At 58.2% G+C, this 20798-nt stretch overlaps 1 protein-coding gene across 2 annotated transcripts; it reads left to right on the forward strand.

Moving 5' to 3' along the window:
• Positions 1-474: 474 nt before the first annotated feature.
• On the forward strand, positions 475-20356 carry IKZF4 (IKAROS family zinc finger 4). Of its 2 annotated transcripts, XM_082073463.1 has the most exons (8): positions 475-608; positions 4377-4431; positions 7959-8059; positions 9920-10180; positions 10921-11088; positions 15628-15777; positions 16003-16134; positions 16961-20356. In XM_082073463.1, the coding sequence occupies exons 4-8, from the start codon at positions 9940-9942 to the stop codon at positions 17677-17679; spliced, it is 1410 nt and encodes a 469-aa protein (XP_081929589.1). In that variant the 5' UTR covers positions 475-608; positions 4377-4431; positions 7959-8059; positions 9920-9939; the 3' UTR covers positions 17680-20356. The 2 variants fall into 2 exon arrangements, with proteins under 2 accessions (XP_081929589.1, XP_081929588.1); XM_082073462.1 differs by lacking the exon at positions 475-608 and having other exon boundaries at positions 4168-4431; positions 7955-8059.
• The last annotated feature ends 442 nt before the right edge of the window (positions 20357-20798 follow it).

Raw genomic sequence — 20798 nt, forward strand, 5'->3', positions numbered from 1 at the left:
GACCCCACAGGACCCCCTGACCTCATATAACCCCTGACCCTGTGGGACCCCCTGACCTTATGGGACCCTTATCTGTTCTCAATTATTGCCTAATTATCCCCTATCGATCACCACCTATTGATCACCGCCACTTGATCAAAACGCATCGGTCACCGCCTACTGATTACCACCTACTGATCACCGCCTATCGATCATGGCCTATGGATCATCGCGTATTGATCACCGCCTATCGATCACCCCCGCTCAACGCCCCCCAACTCCATCGATGCCCTCGGCGCTCCCCCCGACTCCACTCGCCGCTCTCGGCGCTCCGCTGCCCTCCCCTGTGCAGCCGGCGGCCGCTCGATGCGCCGGCGCTCGGCTGAGCGCGCCCTCCCGCCCCCCCCCCCCCATGGCGGCGGCGCCCCCCTGCTCGAGGCGCTCGGCGCTCGGCCGCGCGGGCTGGCGGCGCGCGGGGGCCGGAAGTGGCTCGGGGGGGCCCGGGCGCTCCTCAGGTGAAGCCGCCGCCGGTGGAGCCGCCGATGGAGCCGCCGCGGCCCTGAGCCCCCCCCGCCGCTCCCTGAGCCCCGCGGCCGGGCCGGCCCGGGGGGGCCTCCCCCGCCCCGCCGGTGAGAGAACGGGGGGCGGCGGGGGGGCTGGCAGGGGGCGGGGGGGTGGTTTGGGGGGGGGGGGGGTGTCCGGCTGCTCCGGGCCCGTGTGTTGGGGTGTCAGGGGTTTGGGGAGGGTCCAACCCCCCCCCCCCGGGGTCGCCTTTTGGGGGGGGAGCCCTGAAATCCCCTCGTAGCCCTTTCCCCAGCGCGGGGGGGCTGTGGTGGGTCCGTCTGTCCGGCTGCATTGGGCATCGCTTCCCGCCTTGGGGGTTTGGGGGGGGGTCCTCTTGCCCCCCCGCTGATGTGGGGGGGATGCTCAGGTGTGGGGTCCCCCCCAGTTTCTACGTGTCCCCCCCCATTTCTACGTGTCCCCCCCCGTTTCTACGTGTGTCCCCCCCCGTTTCTACGTGTGTCCCCCCCATTTTAACGTGTCCCCCCCATTTCTACGTGTCCCCCCCATTTCTACGTGTCCCCCCCATTTCTACGTGTTCCCCCCCATTTCTACGTGTTCCCCCCCATTTCTACGTGTCCCCCCCATTTCTATGTGTCCCCCCCCCATTTCTACGTGTCCCCCCCCATTTCCACGTGTGTCCCCCCCCATTTCCACGTGTGTCCCCCCCCATTTCTACGTGTCCCCCCCATTTCTACGTGTCCCCCCCCATTTCTACGTGTCCCCCCCATTTCTACGTGTCCCCCCCATTACTGGCTCCACAGCAGCTCTGGGGACATTGTGGGGGGCTCCCCAAAAACCCCGGTGCCACCAACCCGCTCCATTTGATCACCCCCAAACCCGGGGGGGGGGTCCCCAAGGCGGACAGGACAAGGCTCCAGTTGCTCCTTCCTGAAGTCCAGGTTACATGGCGGGGGGGGGGGGGTCTCCTTGGACACCGACATTTTTGGGGGACACTTGTGGGTGCCCCCAGATTATGGGGTTTGTCCCCATTTTACCTTTTCCTTGCAAGTACTCAGGGGCACCCCAGTGTCCCCAAACCCCTCAGTGTCCCCCAAACCCCTCAGTGTCCCCAAACCCCTCAATGTCCCCCAAACCCCTCAATGTCCCCAAACCCCTCGGTGTCCCCAAACCCCTCGGTGTCCCCAAACCCCTCAATGTCCCCCAAACCCCTCAATGTCCCCCGAACCCCTCAGTGTCCCCAAACCCCTCGGTGTCCCCAAACCCCTCAATGTCCCCCAAAACCCTCAATGTCCCCCAAACCCCTCGGTGTCCCCCAAACCCCTCAATGTCCCCAAACCCCTCAATGTCCCCAAACCCCTCAATGTCCCCAAACCCCTCAATGTCCCCAAACCCCTCAGTGTCCCCCGAACCCCTCAGTGTCCCCCGAACCCCTCAATGTCCCCAAACTCCTCAATGTCCCCAAACTCCTCAATGTCCCCCAAACCCCTCAATGTCCCCAAACCCCTCAGTGTCCCCCAAACCCCTCAGTGTCCCCCAAACCCCTCAATGTCCCCCAAACCCCTCGGTGTCCCCAAACCCCTCGGTGTCCCCAAACCCCTCAGTGTCCCCCAAACCCCTCAGTGTCCCCAGCGCCCGCTGCGTTCGCACAATTTCAGGATCAGGGAATTTCACCATCCAACCCGGGGGGGGATTTTCCTCCGCTCCCAGCGACTCGATTCCATTTAAAACCTGAGCATCGTTAGCGAACGCGTCCGTCCGTCCGTCTGTCCGAGCGAACACTGAAGAAGCAGCAGCTTCTCCGTCCTCCCGCATCTCTCTTGGGGGCTCAGGTTGTTATTTGGTGACGCCCGGAGGGCTGTGGCGCCCAACAAAGCCTCAATTCCCGCTTGGCCGGCGATTCCAACGCGGTTGCGGCCGCCGGACCCTGGAAACATCTTTAAAACGAGGCATTTATTACGGTTTGTGCTGCTTTTTGCCATCGGCGGCTTTGAAGCCGAATCACATCGGCGAGCGGGCGACGCTCGTGTCGTGTTCGCTGCTCCGAGCATCATCCCCCAACAGGAAAATGGGGGGAAAACGTGGTATTTTGGGGTATTCTACCACCCCTGGGGCGCTCGGAGTGCATTATTAACAGCTCGTTATTAGCGCAAAGGACGTTTGCTAATTACATCACGCCCAGACGGAGCCGATACTTTTTATAAATTGGGTTAATTCTGAGGAGTTATTTTTTATTCCTGATTCCTTGAGCGTCGCCACTTGGGGCAAAGTCCTGATTTCGGAGGGGAGGGCGCGAGCGGCGCCGTTCTGCTCCCGTTTCCCTGCGTGTTTCAGGCTGCGCTTCCCAAAACGATGATCACACCTGATGAAGAACCCGAGACGGCCCCAAACCGGGAGGTTCGGCCCCAAACCGGGAGGTCCAGCCCCAAACCAGGAGGTCCGGCCCCAAACCGGGAGGTTCGACCCCAAACCGGGAGGTTCGGCCCCAAACCGGGAGGTTCGGCCCCAAACTGGGAGGTTCAGCCCCAAACCGGGAGGTTCGACCCCAAACTGGGAGGTTCGACCCCAAACCGGGAGGTTCGACCCCAAACCAGGAGGTTCAGCCCCAAACCGGGAGGTTCGACCCCAAACCAGGAGGTTCAGCCCCAAACCGGGAGGTTCGACCCCAAACCAGGAGGTTCAGCCCCAAACCGGGAGGTTCGACCCCAAAACAGGAGGTTTGGCCCCAAACCGGGAGGTTCGGCCCCAAACCGGGAGGTTCGGCCCCAAAACAGGAGGTTCAGCCCCAAACCAGGAGGTTCGACCCCAAACCAGGAGGTTCGACCCCAAACCAGGAGGTTCGACCCCAAACTGGGAGGTTCGACCCCAATCGGCGTCACACACACAAGTTGCGATTCCCCGTCGCGATGCCAAATAACACCCGGCGCGGGGGTCCTGAAACAACCCCGGTGCTTCATTTAATTACTATTTCATTTTAAAATACAAAAAGGAGCAAGGAATCGATCTCTTTTAACGAGGAGGAGCGTACGGAACGGGCTCGTCGGATTTGGGTCATTATTGGCTGATTATATGAAGGGAAATTAACGTCTCGTTATGTGCGTTCTCAGGTCCCGCTGTGACGGGTTGTTCTGTGTTCACCCATCGGGCGCTTGGCCCTCGCTCTTTATTTTATTACTTTTTAAATCGCGTGACGTTTAAGAGATTCCGACCTGAATTACGGTCGTCTCCGTTCATCTTACATTCCGGGACGCTAAGCCCAGCCTAGGGGCGCTAAGCCCGGCTTAAGGCGCCTCGTCTGCATCTGTGCTTACCCCGCATTGTGGTTTGTACCATTCAAGAAGTTATTATAGGAATAAATCCGTGTTTCAAAGGGCAGCGACCGGTGTCTTTCCGCTCTAAAAAGGCACCAAAACACCCCAAAACCCCCCGGGGCTGGTGGAGAAATGGGGCAAAGGAGCCGCCACGCGATTCCCCTTTGCGAGGAGATTCATCCCCGCTAATTATTGCTTGATTTTTAATTGTTCTCCGCAGCAAACCCTCCATTTCCCCCGCCCAACAGCAAACCCCCTCGTTTCTCAAACCGGGCTCGTTTTGCTTCTTCAACCGCCGCAATAATCACCAAATAAAACCTGTTCCAATGTATAAAACATTCGTTATCTCCCCAAATGGGGTGAGCAACACATGCGGCTGATTCTTTGCTGTCGGGACAGCATCTCATACCCCAAAACCCTGTGGTTTCTCATAGATAAGCCAAAACCTTCGCCTCGGGACGGACCCGCCGCGTTTCCCGGTGTAAATACCGGCTCCAAAAGCCGGTTTTAGCTCGGGGGGGGCAGTTTGAGCAGCTCTGACCCAGCTCTGCTTTTCTCTTTCAGCAAAGCACCTGAAGGATGGACATAGAAGACTGTAATGGCCGATCTTACATATCTGGTACGTCCCGTCTCCGTTTTACCGGCGTTTTCGGGTCGGTGACGCTCGGGTTTGTCCGTCTGTCCCCATCTCGGTCGCTTCGCCGTCGCGGATTAAGTGTTGAGCAGGATTCAGGACATCAGCAGCTTTCCTTAAGTACCTGAGAAGCGTAATAAACAGCTCATTTGAAAGGAGCGGTATTTAGGCTGAGCCTGGGAAGTTTAGGCTGAGCCTAGGAAGTTTAGGCTGAGCCTGGGAAGTTTAGGCTGAGCCTAGGAAGTTTAGGCTGAGCCTGGGAAGTTTAGGCTGAGCCTAGGAAGTTTAGGCTGAGCCTGGGAAGTTTAGGCTGAGCCTAGGAAGTTTAGGCTGAGCCTGGGAAGTTTAGGCTGAGCCTAGGAAGTTTAGGCTGGGGTTATGCGCCTGGGGATGTTCCGAAATGGAAAGAAAACCTGATTTTCCCTCTCGACAGTGGGAGGTGTCGGGGAGGTTGGTCCTTCTTTGGGGCTCCCAAAACGGGGTGTTCAGTCCCAATCTCGGGCGTGTTGAACCCGCAATTCGGTATTTAGGTTGATCCGCTCGCCCGCAAATCCCAGCGGTGGGTTTGGGGTGCGAACCCCTTGCTTTGTCCGTCTTAAAAACGGGGGATTCGGGTCAAACTTGGCGCAGGTTTAGAAGCGACAAAGGCAGAAGGAGCTCGAGGGGCTCCCCGATGATCCTGCGCTCGTGTGGCGCTTGGGGAGCGAATCCCCCGCCCCACAGGTTGGTACCGGCCTAACAAAGCTCAGCTCATCGTTAGGGCCGAGGTCAGCGCCTGCTAATTAAGCTTGGGCGGCTGAGCAGAGGAAACGGAGCGGAGTCTCGAAACTCGGTTCTGCGAAATGGGTTTTAATTAAACGAGCTCTTAAGAAAAAGCTCGTCAACCGAAAGCCCGGAAACTCATCGCGAAATGTGAAACGTGGGGGGTTTTTGCCTTTGAATTGTTCACCGGAACACAGAGCGGTTTTGAAATAGCTCTGGGTGGGACGGAGCCGGTATTGTGGGGACCCCCAAAAAACCCCCCCAAAAACAGGGGGTTTGGGTGCGGGGGGCGCTCAGAGCGTGGCCCTTGGGGAGCGAACCGAATGTCGCCCGAAATTGCCGCGTCTGAGGAGATTTTGGGGGGGGGGAGTTGCTGGGGGACCCCGAATTTGGGGAGGTTTGGTGGTGGGATCGGCTCGGATACCCCGGGGGATCCTTTGGGATCAAAGGGGATCCTTTGGGATTAGGGGGAACCTTTGGGGTTGGGGGATTGTTTAGGATAAAAGGGGGATCCTTTGGGGTAAAAGGGGGATCCTTTGGGGTAAACAGGGATCCTTTGGGGTAAAAGGGGGATCCTTTGGGATAAACAGGGATCCTTTGGGGTAAAAGGGGGATCCTTTGGGATACAAGGGGGATCCTTTGGGTTAAACAGGGATCCTTTGGGAATAGGGGGAACCTTTGGGGTAAAAGGGGGATCCTTTGGGGTAAAAGGGGGATCCTTTGGGGTAAAAGGGGGATTCTTTGGGTTTAAACAGGGATCCTTTGGGTTGAACAGGGATCCTTTGGGGTAAAAGGGGGATCCTTTGGGTTAAACAGGGATCCTTTGGGATACAAGAGGGATCCTTTGGGTTAAACAGGGATCCTTTGGGATACAAGGGGGATCCTTTGAGCTACAAGAGGGATCCTTTGTGCCAAGGGGGATCCTCTGGGAACCAGCGGGTAGCAGAGCTGAGTTTGGAGCAGAGAACAGGCCGCTGCGTCCAACCTTTGTACCCGAAAGAACCGAGGAGAAATCCCACTTTTTGGCTTCAATTCTTCTCAGCGTTGAAGTTCAGCTCAAGTTTGGGGTGTCGAACCCCTCCCCGGGGCGTCGGGACGGGGAACGGGCTGGCAAACGGGGGTTCCTGCCGTCGGCATCGCCCGGCGCTCTCAGCCTTAAACCCGGCACCAAGGCTGGGCTTTGCAAAGCCGCCAAAACCCAACTCGCCGCGGCTCCGCTGGTTTGATCCGGATGCTGGAAAGCTGCGATTCGCCTCTTTTGGCGGCCGAGCGTCTCCCCGCATCCCGGGGGGGTCCCAATGGCTCCTCCGTTCCCGGGGGGGTCCCAATGGCTCCTCCGTTCCCGGAGCCGTCGCCGGTGCCGTCGTCACTCTGCCCGTCGCACCCTCAGTTTCCCGCTCGTGTTTCGGGTCCTGTGTCAAACCCCCGTGTCCCCCGCCCGGTTCCCGCTCCCCGGTGCTCTCTGCCGGTAAAACCGGCGGCGGTTTTTCCCTGGTTTCCAGGAATAATCCGCTCTTCCTGGAAGGTGAGCGGCTGCGTGCGCCCCGGCAGCGCCGCGGCCCCGGTTTCCAAGGAGTTGGCTGCGATAGCGCTCGGGGGCATCGAGGTACGGGGAGAATAACATAACGGGGGGGGAGACTGAGATAACTCGGTGCCGCACGCAGGGGGATGCGCAGGGAGCAGATCCCGCCGATATCGGGGGGTTTGAACCCCCAGTGTTGGCGGGGAGCGGGGAAATAGCCCGGACCCCCCCCCCAGTGCTTATGGAAGGGAATGTGGGCGCCTGGGGGGGTTTTGGTCCCTGGAGTGATGGGGAGAGGGGCTCTCCCCCCCCCGGCTCCACAAAGCTCGTTACTCAGCTTTCTCGTTAACCCCTTGTGTCGCGGCGGCTTCACGAGACTCAGATTCACCGGAGCAGGGGGGGGTCACCAAATCTGTGACCGCGGGAGGAAAGAACAACCCCTGGGGGGGTGAATGAATGGGGCTGGGGGTCCCCACTGAATTGTGGTTTAAGGAGACGGTTCCTGAGCTCAGCGTCCCAGTTGCCATCGGGCCCCGGGCTGAACTGGGAGCACTGGGCTGAACTGGGGTCCCGGGCCGAACTGGGGGCCCAGGGCTGAACTGGGGGCCCCGGGCCAAACTGGGAGCCCCAGGCTGAAATGGGGGCCCTGGGCCAAACTGGGGACCCAGGGCCGAACTGGCACCCCCGGGCCGAACTGGGACCCCCGGGCTGAACTGGGGTCCCGGGCCAAACTGGGGGCACTGGGCTGAACTGGGAGCCCCAGGAGAAGAGTTTCCACAGGTGGGAATATTCCAATATAACGTTCCCAGCTGCACTAAGGGCCCCTGTGAGTCCTGCTGTCCCCATCCCGGCACCTCGGGGACATGGGGGGGCTGGCAGGGCCCCCCAGCCGGTGTCACCGGAACAGAAACCGGCTGCGCCCCAAGGGGGAAAGAATGAGTCGGAGGTGCCGCGCAAACCGAATTGACTTTTGGTGTGAACGGGCCCATCGCGGGGTCCGTCCGGGGTGCGAGTGGCACCTGGGGATTGTCACCGGTGTCACCGCGGTGGGTTTTGGGGGTGGTGGCGGCGGGAGGAGCGCGGTCCGGAAAGCACCGAGCTCTGGGGGGGACGGTGCGGTGGGGGTGACGCCGCGTCCCCCGGCCCCACAGCGCCCCCTTTTAAAGCCGGGGGGCCCACGGGGGGTTTTGGGGGCGCCGCTGACGTGTGTCTCCCCTCCCGAAGGCAGCGGGGATTCCTCGCTGGAGAAGGAGTTCAGCTCGGCCATCGTGGGAGCCGCGGTGAGCACCCCCAACAGCCAGCACTCCTCCCCGAGCCGCTCGCTCAGCGGTGAGTACCCCAAAAAGCCCCGTTTTCACCCCAAAACCCATCCTTTTCCCATCCATCCGTCCCTTTTCCATCCATTCGTCCATCCATTTTCCATCTGTCCCTTTCCCTTCCATCTGTCCCTTTTCCATCCGTCCCTTTCCCATCCATCCATCCATCCTTTTCCCATCTGTTCCTTTCCCATCTGTCCGTTTCTCATCCATCCCTTTCCCATCCATCCATCCATCCCTTTTCCATCTGTCCCTTCCCCTTCCCATCCGTCTGTCCCCTTCCTGTCCATCCCCTTCCCGTCCGTCCCTTTTCCATCTGTCCCTTTCCCATCCATCCACCCCTTTTCCATCTGTCCCTTTCCCATCCATCCATCCATCCGTCCCTTTTCCATCCATCCGTCCCTTTTCCATCCGTCCCTTTTCCATCCGTCCCTTTTCCATCCGTCCCTTTTCCATCCGTCCCTTTTCCATCCGTCCCTTTTCCATCCGTCCCTTTCCCTTCCATCCATCCCTTTTCCATCCATCCTTTTCCCACTGTCCCTTTCCCATCCGTCCATCCCTTTCCCATCTGTCCCTTTTCCATCCATCCATCCTTTTCTCATCTGTCCATTTCCCATCCATCTGTCCCTTTCCCTTTCCCTCCATCCCTTTCCCTCCATCCCTTTCCCTCCATCCCTTTCCCTCCATCCCTTTCCCTCCATCCCTTTCCCTCCATCCCTTTCCCACTGTGCTTTTCCCATCCACCCACCCCTTTCCCATCCATCCATCCCTTTCCCACCCACCCCTTTCCCACAGCGCAGAAACTCCCCATCATTTCCCCATGTGTGCCCAGCGAAGACACTTGCGACACCCCCGCTTAAATCCCGACGCTTGACGCTCCCTCTTTCCAACCCAACCTAAAACCCCCCCAAACCACTCCATTTCCAGCCCCGCATCATCTCCGCTGCCATTTTCCCCCTTTACTTTCCATCCGCCCCCCGAAGCCGCAAAGAAACGCGGCCGGGGCGCTTTGTGTTTCTTTCTGGGTTCGGAGAGCTTGATGAGAAGCGAAGGGGCCGGGAGGCCAATCCCGCTCCCTCCCCCTCGGCGCCGCTGATCCGACGTGACTCCCCGGCCGCCGACGTCGTGCCCGGAGGAGCTGGAGCGTTATATAACCTGTTCCGCTCAGCGCCGGCTCCTCACCGCGCTCCTTCTCAAAAGAGAATTACCGAACAATAGTTGCCCACCCTGGAAAATGAAATAAGTCCCCGGGGGAACGGGGAGGGGAAAGATGTTTAAAAAGAAACGCAATGAGAAGAATCAAAGTGCCGTGAATGTTGATGGAGCTTTTCACTTCGCTTTTGTGCCATGGGGCGAGGATTTATCGCTGTCCCCAGTTTGGGACGGAGGGGACAGAGCTGGGGAGGCACCGACCGGTGCATCCAGCCACCCCCATGAGTGGCTTTTTATACCTTTCGAGAGCGGATCCTGCAGCAAAGATGGAAACTCACCGTGAAACAACATCCTTAGCGAGCCGGGATTCACCGACCGACCGCAAGACGCTCATTGGGCTCTTTGTGCCGCTGCATTTCGAGCTTTTACTGCTTCAGAGAGTCAAAATTCAGTGTCTTCTCTGGCTCAGTGTCTTCACTGGCTCTTTGAATCCAGCACTCTAAATATCTTTGTCTTCACGCCTTGGGGTGCAAACCATCCATCCCATCCCATCCCGCGATACGTTCTGTGTCCGTTCTCGCCCAGTCGACAAAACAAGATGCGTGTTTATCGCCAATAAGTCGCGCCTCCCGCTGTTTGAGGGGTTAAACCCCTCCTAAGCTGCGCTGGCGCCTGTTTTATGGTTTAATGGAAGGTTTAATCCTCTCTTGCTTTCTGGCAGCGAACTCCATCAAGGTGGAGATGTACAGCGATGAGGAGGGCAGCCGGCTGCTGGCGCAGGACGAGCGCGCGCTGGACAAGGACGACAGCGTCATCGTGGACGACTCGCTCTCCGAACCCTTGGGCTACTGCGACGGGACGGGCCCGGAGCCGCACTCGCCGGGCGGCATCCGCTTGCCCAACGGCAAACTCAAGTGCGACGTGTGCGGCATGGTGTGCATCGGCCCCAACGTGCTCATGGTGCACAAGCGCAGCCACACCGGTGAGGGGGACGTGTTTCGGGATGGGGGTGACAGCAAGAAAGGGGGTTTTTTCCACCCAAAATGGTTCTGGGATTCTATGATTCCACCCTGGGGAGGGACAGAAACCTCCACATCGTCGAGTCCAACCGCAACGCGACACCGGTGCTAAAATGTCCCCATAACTGTCACCTGTTCACCCCCACCTCAGGGATGGTGACTCCACCACCACCCTGGGCAGCCTGTTCAATGCCCTTTGGGGCAGAAATCACCCCAAATTTGCCCCCTCAGCCTCCCCTGGTGCAACGTGAGGCCGTTTCCTCTTCTACAAGTTGTTTTCCCAGTTTCTCCAGCATCACCTTAATTTCATCAAATCACAGAATCATTTCAGTTGGAACAGACCCTCAGGATCGTCGATCCAACCAGAACCCAACTCCAGCACTAAACCTAAACCCTAAACCTCGTCTAAACACCTTTAAACCCTCCCAGGGATGGTGACTCCAGCTCTGCCCTGGGCAACCTGTTCCAACACCCAACAGCCCTTTAATGGATAAATTCTCCCAAATTTCCAACCCCAACCTCCTTCCCCAGCTCCATTCCCTTCTCCAGCACCTCAAGTTGTTGTGAGGGACCCAAAACCAACCAGTCGTTAGGCTGGGACTTTCCTTATCAAACTTCTGCTCTCTCGGGCTGTTGATCCACAAGCTGCTCCTCCGCAAGCTTAACAAAGCGCAGTTTAATGAGAGTTTGTGTGTGTTTGCAGGAGAAAGGCCGTTCCACTGCAACCAGTGCGGAGCCTCCTTCACCCAGAAGGGAAACCTGCTGCGCCACATCAAGCTGCACTCGGGCGAGAAGCCCTTCAAGTGTCCCTTCTGCAACTACGCGTGTCGCCGGCGGGATGCGCTCACCGGCCACCTGCGCACGCACTCCGGTGGGTACGCGCGCCGGGGGCCCCAAAACGGGGGCCTGAGCGCGGTTTACCAAAGCCACGGTGCAAAACCAAGGGGTTGAGCTCGGTTTCCCAAAGCTATGCTCCAAAAAGAGGGATTTGAGCCTGTTTTCCTAAAGCGGTGGTGTAAAAAACAGGGATCTAAGCCCATTTTCCCAAAGCGATGGTGCAAAAGACAGGGATTTGAGCACGATTTACCAAAGCCACGGTGCAAAACCAGGGGTTTGAGCTCAGTTTCCTAAAGCGATGGCCCAAAACCAAGAGATCTGAGCCCATTTTCCAAAGTGATGGTGCAAAAACCAGGGATCTAAGCCCATTTTCCCAAAGCGATGGTGCAAAAAACAGGGATTTGAGCTCAGTTTCCCAAAGCAATGGCCCGAAACCAGGGATTTGAGCCCATTTTTCCAAAGCGATGGCCCAAAAACCAGGGATTTGAGCTCAGTTTCCCAAAGCCATGGTCCAAAAACAGGCATTTGAGCATGGTTTACCAAAGCCATGGTGCAAAACCAGGGATGTGAGCCCATTTTCCCAAAGCGATGGTCCAAAAACCAGGATTTTGAGCCTATTTTCCTAAAGCAATGGCCCAAAAACCAGGGATCTAAGCCCATTTTCCCAAAGCGATGGCCCAAAAACCAGGGATCTGAGCTCAGTTTCCCAAAGCAATGGCCCAAAAAACAGAGATTTGAGCTCATTTTCCAAAGCAATTGTCCAAAAACAAGGGATCTAAGCCCATTTTCCTAAAGCGATGGTGCAAAACCAGGGGGTTGAGCCCCCTTTCCCAAAGCAATGGCCCAAAACCAAGAGATCTGAGCCCATTTTCCAAAGTGATGGTCCAAAAACCAGGATTTTGAGCCTATTTTCCTCAAGCCATGGCCAAGGAAACAGGGATCCGAGCCCATTTTCCCAAAGTGATGGTCCAAAAACCAGGGATTTGAGGCTGGTTTCCCAAAGCGATGGTGCAAAACCAGGGATCTGAGCTCAGTTTCCCAAAGCAATGGCCCAAAAAACAGGGATTTGAGGCTGGTTTCCTAAAGCAATGGCCCAAAAAACAGGGATTTGAGCCCATTTTCCCAAAGCCATGGCCCAAAAAACAAGGATGCGAGCCCATTTTCCAAAGCAATGGTCCAAAACCCAGTATTTTGAGCCTATTTTCCTAAAGCAATGACCCAAAAACCAGGGATCTAAGCCCATTTTCCCAAAGCGATGGCCCAAAAACCAGGGATCTGAGCCCATTTTCCCAAAGCAATGGCCCAAAAACGAGAGATCTGAGCCCATTTTCCAAAGCAATGGTGCAAAACCCAGGGATCTAAGCCCATTTTCCCAAAGCCAGAGTCCAAAACCCAGGGATGTGAGCCCATTTCCCAAAGCCTTGACCTCCAGATGGACTCGTGTTGCAGACGGACCCGCCAAGGCCTTTGTGCCGCTTTATTCCCGCAGTTCCGGGGGGAACGATCGCGCCCCTTTCTCACCCAGATCAATGTTTAATCGGTTTTATGGGGCGGCGCGGCCCGCCCTGGGGAGCGCCCCGGCCCAACGCCTTTGCTTTGCTTTTTGCTTCAACATTGGCCTTTTCCTTTCCAAACCGTGACATTTGCGACGTGGTTTTTTCCGTGATGTAACGGCCGGGGGCTGGATGGGAAATCCACGCTCTATTTTCACCCTTTTCCCCCCGTTTTGCGCGCCGGCGCTTTGCTAAAGTTCACTTGAACACCTGCAGCTCCAACCTTTAGAAATGAGAATCACGGGCTCCCTCTGAGCACAAAATCCACCCCTAAGAGCCTCCTCATTGCTCCCCCTCGCGTGAAAACATCAATTTCCTTTAAATCTCTCCCTTTTTCGAGTGGTGCTTTGACTTTACGCTCCCACTTTGCAAAGCTGATTCTTATGGGACTTTATCACCCACATCAGAGACATTTTGGGGAGGGAAATCCAAGATATTGAGTCTAAAACAGCACCGGCACTTCATTATGGTTTATTCTATAAGCCTTTTTGGGTCTCATCTGGTTCTCCAGCCTGGGTAGGGCAATGTGTGACAATTTGGAAGCTGTGGTGACATTTTGGAAGCCGCGGTGACATTTCGGGTACCGAAGTGACCGGGAACGCATTGGGAAGGAGGTGAGGTCAACCTCAGCTTTGCCACTTGATGCCAAATAAATCCCATCCCCGCATTCTTTCCTTATCTCTAAGAAAGCAGGAAGGCAGGAGTTGGAGGCACAAACCGCGGTGTCGTTGACTCCGGGGAGCAAAGAGCGTGTCCCCTGCTTTAAAAATACCTCCCTGTGTATCTAGGGAGATGTTTCCTTCGGGAAAATCTCTGTTCTTCACTTAATTCCGCCCCCTTCGGTGTTGGGCTGTGGGGTTTCGATGGGGCCGAACCCCAACTCAGAGCCAAAACTTGAGGTTCGCTCAGGGGATGCAAATCATCCAGTTCTGGGGTGCGGGGACATTGCTGATCGTGTCCCCCCTTGGTCAGAAAGCGTCGCCTCCATGCGTTCAATCAGCAACGCAGAATTGGGACAAACCCTATCGAACACCCAAATTAGCCTTGATGGGAGCTAATTACCAAGAAAAGCCTCGTTTTCGGGTAACGAGAGGCCCGTGCGTTTCATGCCGGCCCCGCGGGGGACGCGGAGCTTTCATCTCGTAACGCGCCGTCCGAAAGGAGGAAAACCAGCGAGGTATTAAACCCAGATCAAACAACGCTCGAGAATAGATCAGAAGCTTCAGCCCCCCCCGGCCCCCCGAGATCTCCCACCCTCGTGGCTTCGTGGCCTCATAAATCAGGTTGAGGTTGGAAATTTGGGGTGGTTTCTTCCCAATTAAAGGGTGTTGGGTGTTGAACAAGCGGTGGAGTCGCCGTCCCTGGAGGGTCGAACGGACGAGGTTCGTGGGGACGTGATGATGTTGGACTCGATGATATTCGCTCTTTTCCACCCAAAATGATTCGGTGATTCCTCTGGAGTATCTTTATGAGCTGGAGAAGCCAAGAGGGACCTTAAACATTCCAAGAGGACGGACCCGATTATGCGGTAATGGGCACAGACCGAAACACGGGACGTTCCAGAAGAAGCTTCTTCATTTTGGGGCCACGTTTGGGCCAGACGACCCCAGCGCAGCTCGAGAAGCACAAACACGGTTGGTATTTCATTGACAAGCACCAAAACGGAGCCGTTTGGAGGAACCTTCGCTTGGAAGGGACGCGGATCAAGGAGACGCGATGGGATTTGGCGCCGAGGCCATCGCATCCAGGTCACCGGCAGCGAATTCCTAACGCGTGGTGTTGTGTTCTGGTGACATCCTTGCGTCCCTTGGGGACATTTGTGACAACGCTGCCACCCGGGAGGATAAATTCGCGCTCGTCAGCATCTTCTTGGGGTTGATTTTTAACCCGGGGCTTCACCGCTGTGGTTTTGGGGCAGGAACCGGTAGAATCGGTGCCGCTGCAAAACACACAAATCCAGGTGACAAAGTTGGGGCAGAGGGTAAACTACAGCGTCAAAACGTGTGTTGTTTTATTTTAAAATAGCAGTTAAAGGTTAAACCACAAGCTGCAAAAATAACACCCCCAAACAAGCTTGTCGGGACAGGAACAAAGAGCGCGGATTAGGTGGCACCTCGTAGCAAAAACACCGGGCGCCTGGTTTTGGGGCATTTTCAGCCAGAAGGGGGAAAATTGAGAGAGGTGAGGATAAAAAGTAAAGTAATTAAGAAGTTGGGGGGGCTGGCTGCCCCCTATAAATATCAACGTTGACGTGGAGCAAGGTTTGGGAAGAGCCGGGTTGGGAAGAGCCGGGTTGGGAAGAGCCGGGTTGGGAAGAGCCGGCTTGGGTAGAGCTGGCTTGGGAAGAGCTGGGTTGGGAAGAGCTGGGTTGGGAAGAGCTGGCTTGGGTAGAGCTGGGTTGGGTAGAGCTGGGTTGGGAAGAGCTGGGTTGGGAAGAGTTGGGTTGGGTAGAGCCGGGTTGGGTAGAGCCGGGTTGGGAAGAGCCGGGTTGGGAAGAGCCGGGTTGGGTAGAGCTGGCTTGGGAAGAGCCGGGTTGGGTAGAGCTGGCTTGGGAAGAGCCGGGTTGGGTAGAGCTGGCTTGGGTAGAGCTGGCTTGGGAAGAGCTGGGTTGGGAAGAGCTGGGTTGGGTAGAGCTGGCTTGGGAAGAGCTGGGTTGGGAAGAGCTGGGTTGGGAAGAGCTGGGTTTGGGAAGAGCTGGGTTTGGGAAGAGCTGGCTTGGGAAGAGCCAAACGTGACTCGTTTTCCTTTATATATTGCGCCAAATTGTGATTCATTTCGATAGGAGCCCCCAGCCCTTGTTCTGATGTGGGGGCGACTTTGGGCTTCGCACAGCGGCGTTTTTGGGCTGTTTTCTTGGCCGGCACCACAAGCCGCGCGGGTCGCGTCTCTTCCTCCCGTCCCCACTCATTTTAACCCATTCCTACCTCTTTTCTCTCTGTTCCACACCCATCCAAGCCCTTTGGCGCGGGGCAAACCTCCTTCTTAACCATATTGGGGTGTTTTTTGGCGTGTTTTCGCAGTCTCCTCCCCCACCGTCGGCAAACCCTACAAGTGCAACTACTGCGGGCGCAGCTACAAGCAGCAGAGCACGTTGGAGGAGCACCGGGAGCGCTGCCACAGCTACCTGCAGAGCCTCAGCGCCGAACCGCAGCCGCTACCGGGACAACCGGGTCAGTACCGCGGTGCCACACGCACCCATCGGTTCCATCTCCAACCCCTTCGCTTTGGGGTGGAACCAAACCAGGAGTTTTTCCGGCTCCGCGGTCAATTTGGTGCCTCTAGATGCGCCGTTCTAACCGGATAATGCGTCACCGGGCACAGAGTCGCCCCCCAGGGTCACGGTGTCCCAGTTTTTCCCCCCCGTGAACCCCGATTTTGCTGCTTTGTGGCCCCAGGTGACGAGATGCGCGAGCTGGAGATGGTGCCGGATTCTCTGCTCCACGGCTCCAGCGACCGGCCGCCGTTTCTCGACCGGCTCGGCAACAGCCTCGCCAAACGGAAACGCTCCACGCCGCAGAAGTTCGTGGGTAAGGGGGTTTGCTTTGTGTCCCCCGCCCTCCCCAAAAAACTAGGGCTGGTCCCCAAAAGCAGGGCTGGTCCCCAAAAGCAGGGCTGCCACCTTAAACCAGCGCTGCCCCCTTAAACCAGGCTGCTCCCCAAATCTGGGGCTGCCCCCTTAAACCAGCGCTGCCCCCTTAAACCAGCGCTGCCCCCTTAAACCAGCACTGCTCCCTTAAACCAGCACTGCTCCCCAAATCTTGGGCTGCCCCCTTAAACCAGGCTGCCCCCTTAAACCTGGGGCTGCCCCCTTAAACCAGCGCTGCCCCCTTAAACCAGACTGCTCCCCAAATCTGGGGCTGCCCCCAAAACTATGGGTGCCCCCAAACCACATCTGTCCCCCCAAAACCAGGGCTGGCCTCCAAAACCACAACTACCCCCCAAAAACCAGGGCTGCCCCCCAAACCAGGACTTCCCTCCCCAAACCAGGGCTGCCCCCAAAACCGTGGGTGCCCCCCAAAAACACATCTGTCCCCCTAACCAAGGCTGGCCCCCCAAAACCAGGGCTGCTCCCCAAAACTATGGTTGCCCCTGAAAACCACAACTAGCCCCCTAACCAGGGCTGCTCCCCAAAACTATGGGTGCTCCCCAAACCACATCTGCCCCCCCAAACCCAGGGCTGCTGCCCAAAAACCAAGGCTGCCCCCCAAACTAGGACTTCCCTCCCCAACCCAGGGTTTCCTCTCAAACCCCGGGGTCCCCCCAAACCCCGGGGTCCCCCCAACCCAGGGCTGCCCCCCAACCTTCCCCCCCGCCCCACGGCCGCCCCCCCCGACGCGTCCCTGTGTCCCGCAGGCGAGAAGCAGATGCGCTTCGCCCTCTCGGATCTGCCCTTCGACGTGAGCCCCGGCTTCGAGAAGGACGTGGAGGTGCTGCCGACCCCCCACCCCCTGGACCCCCCCTACAGCAGCTCCCTGGCCCTGCTGGGGGGGGAGCCCCTGCGCCCGCTGCGCCTGCCCCCCACAAACTGCATCTCCGAGGTCACCCCGGTCATCAGCTCCGTCTACACCCAACTGCAGCCTCTCCCCACGCGCTTGGAGGTACCGGGGGGCCGGGACGGCGCCGAGGGGCCCGAGGAGGCGCCGGAGCCGGTCCCGGTGCTTTACCGGACCCGAGAACCCGCCGTTTCGCCCCAAAACGGTTGCCAGGACTCCACGGACACCGAGAGTAACCACGAAGAGCGGAGCTCGCAGCCCCCGCCGGGGAGCGGCGCCGGCGGCCGCCACAGCCCCGCCTACGCCAAAGAGGACCCCAAAAGCGGCGAGGGGACCCCCGGCGGGGGCCGAGGGGCCCCCCGCGCCGGGCTGCGCGTGGTGACGGAGGCGGGCGAGCCGGTGCGGGCGTTCCGCTGCGAGCATTGCCGCATCCTCTTCCTCGACCACGTCATGTTCACCATCCACATGGGCTGCCACGGCTTCAGGGACCCGCTCGAGTGCAACATCTGCGGCCACCGCAGCCAGGACCGGTACGAGTTCTCCTCCCACATCGTGCGGGGGGAGCACAAAACCGCCTGAAACACCCCGACCCCCCCACCATGGCCCCAATCCCCCCATGGCCCCATATCCCTATATCCCCGTGTCCCCATATCCCCGTGTCCTCATGTTCCCATGTCCCTATATCCCCATGTCCCTGTGTCCCTATATCCCCATATTCCTGTGTCCCCATGTCCCCATATCCATGTATCCCTATCCCCCCATGTCCCCATGTCCCCGTGTCCCCATGTCCCCATATCCCTATCCCCCCATGTCCCCGTGTCCCCATATCCCCATGTTCCCATGTCCCCATGTCCCTGTGTCCCTGTGTCCCCATGTCCCTGTGTCCCCATGTCCCTGTGTCCCCATGTCCCTATATCCCCGTGTCCCCGTGTCCCCATATCCCTATCCCCCCATGTCCCCGTGTCCCCATATCCCCATGTTCCCATGTCCCCATGTCCCTGTGTCCCTATATCCCCATATCCCCGTGTCCCCATGTCCCCGTGTCCCCATGTCCCCATATCCCTATCCCCCCATGTCCCCATGTCCCCATGTCCCTGTGTCCCCATGTCCCTGTGTCCCTATATCCCCATATCCCTGTGTCCCCATGTCCCCATGTTCCCATATCCCTATCCCCCCGTGTCCCCGTGTCCCCGTGTCCCCGTGTCCCCATGTCCCCATGTCCCCATGTCCCCATATCCCTATATCCCCATCTCCCTATATCCCCGTGTCCCCATGTCCCCATATCCCTGTATCCCCGTATCCCTATATCCCCATCTCCCTCTATCCCCATGTCCCCATATCCCTATCCCCCCATGTCCCCCCGTCCCCATGTCCCCCCGTCCCCATGTCCCCCCGTCCCCATGTCCCCATGTCCCCCCACCTCCACCTCCCCCCCAGGCCTGGAACTGTTGGTTTACTCTTTGGTTCGGTAGCTCTTTGATTTCCTTTTCTACTCCTTTGCACTGACTTTAGCTACAAAGTATTTAAAAAAACAGTAAAAAGAAGAAAAAAAAATAGATAATTAACAAACCCCCCCCCCAACCCCGACGAGGGGGGGCTCGTAACGATTTGCCTTTTTATAAACAGACTTATTTAAATATTAACGGACATTTTGTGCTTCACCCCCCCCACCCCCCCTATTATTTATTAAGCTGTTTAGTTGCTCTTTTTATAACAATTCTTGATTGTTTTTTGGCTTTTTCACCCCAAAGTCTCACTTGAATTTTGGATACTAAACCCCCCCCCCAACCCCCCCCCGTAGCCCTTTCCTTGGTGCGAACCTCAGATTCGGTGCTAAACCCCCCCGCCCCGGGACCCCCCCAACCCAACCTGAGCTTTAACGAGTTGAAGTAAAGCGGGGACCCCCCCACACCCCCCAAAGAAACCAGTTTGGTACTGGGAGCTGCCCAGTCCCGCAACCCCGCGGTGCTCGACCCCCCCCAGCCCTGGGGGGGGCGTTGGGGGTCTGGGCCCCCCCCAAAAATGAAGGAATGGGGGGGGCGTGGGGGGCTCTTCCTCCCCTTCCTCCTCCTCCTCAGGCCAGTACCTCCAACCCGCGCTGCTGCAGGGGGGGCGCGGGGACCCCCCCATATTTTTGGGGGGGTCACAATGTGTGTGGGGGGGGAGAGTTTGGGGGGGGGTCACTTGCTGCAGCTGAGCCCCCTGTTCCCTGGGAGCCACGTGGTTTGGCGGGGGGGGGGGGGGGGGGGGGAGATGGGGGGGGCACTGGAGCTGGGACCTCCGGGAATGGGGTGACCCCCCCCAAAATGGGGTGAGCCCCCCCAAGAATGGGGCAACACCCCAGAATGGGGCGACCCCCCCAGAATGGAGTGATCCCCTAAAATGGGGCGACCCCCCCAGAATGGGGTGACCCCCCCAGAATGGAGTGATCCCCTAAAATGGGGTGACCCCCCCAGAGTGGGGTGACCCCCCCCAGAATGGGGTGATCCCCTAAAATGGGGTGACCCCCCCCAGAGTGGGGTGACCCCCCCCAGAATGGGGTGATCCCCTAAAATGGGGCGACCCCCCCAGAATGGGTGTTCACCCCACACAAGGGGCCAACAGAACCAAAAACCTCCCTGGGGGGGGTCCCGGCCGAGCTGCCCCCCCCTCGGTGCTCCCCAAACCCCAATGGGGGGGAGGGGGGGGTCCCACTGTCCCCCCCCCAGGCCCAGGGTGCCCCCCCCATCCCCAGCGGGGTCTCCTGAGGCTGAAACCAAAGGTTTGTCCCTTTTTCTACGGACACCAACGCAACCACCTCACCCCCAAAAACGGGCTTTTCCGCCCCAAAACCTCCTTTCCTTCCCTTTCCATCTCTTTTCCTTTTCCTCTCAAAGCCTGAACCGAAAATGTAGGAATTTTGTAAACGCTTTACTCCTGTAAATATCTATATTTTTTAATCAGATGTATGAAGAACAAACGATGTGCAATACCCCCCCCCGGCCCCCTCCCGCCCCGACCGTCTCCCCCCTTTGTCGTTCATGGATTCGCTGTCGTCTTGGGGTTTTTCTTTCCCTTTTTTGTGAGGTTTGACTCGCTTTTTGGGATAAAAACACACCCCCCACCTCCTCCTTGGCCCCCCCTTGCCCCCCCCCCCCCCCCCACTGTGAGCGCAGGAGCTTTTGTACCTGTAAGATATTGTAATTAGCTATTTGTGTAACGAGATCTACTACTGTAAGTTTTGTACTGTACTGGCTGAAGGTCTGTTATAAATAAACCGGAGTAATTTAACGCCGCCCCCCCGGACCCCCCCTGGTTGTGCCTTTGCTGGGGAGGGGGGGGTTGGGGGGCAGGACACTGGGGACCCCCCCCTGGGATTGGGGGTTGACACTGGGGGTGCCCTATAGGGCTTGGGGGGGACCCAAGTGTGTCCCCCCCCATACAGAGTGGGACACCCCCATGAGCACTGGATGGTAATGCCCCCCCCACCCAGAGTTGGGAGGGGGCTTGGAAGTGGGGGGCAGGACGCTGAGAACCCGCCCCCGGGATTGGGGGGTGACACGAGGGGTCTGGTTTTGGGGGGGGGTGGGATTTGGGGGATACTGGGGAACCCCCGAGGTTTTGGGGGGACACTGGGGGTCCCCTCTAGGGGCTGTGGGGGTGGAAGGGCCTGTGGAGCCCCCCCCGTGGCGGGTGGGACACGCGGGTCCCCCACAAAC

This window comes from Streptopelia decaocto (assembly GCF_964273445.1).
Source record: "Streptopelia decaocto genome assembly, chromosome: 27".
NCBI classification, from domain to species: Eukaryota; Metazoa; Chordata; class Aves; order Columbiformes; family Columbidae; genus Streptopelia; species Streptopelia decaocto.

Bases quoted from the DNA above. Each gene is read 5' to 3' on its own strand.
- IKZF4 (XM_082073462.1), top strand. From the start codon at position 4,392: ATGGACATAGAAGACTGTAATGGCCGATCTTACATATCTG. The intron at 8,060-9,919 runs GTGAGTACCCCA...GCTTTCTGGCAG, and splicing joins CCCGAGCCGCTCGCTCAGCG to CGAACTCCATCAAGGTGGAG. The intron at 11,089-15,627 runs GTGGGTACGCGC...GTGTTTTCGCAG, and splicing joins CCACCTGCGCACGCACTCCG to TCTCCTCCCCCACCGTCGGC.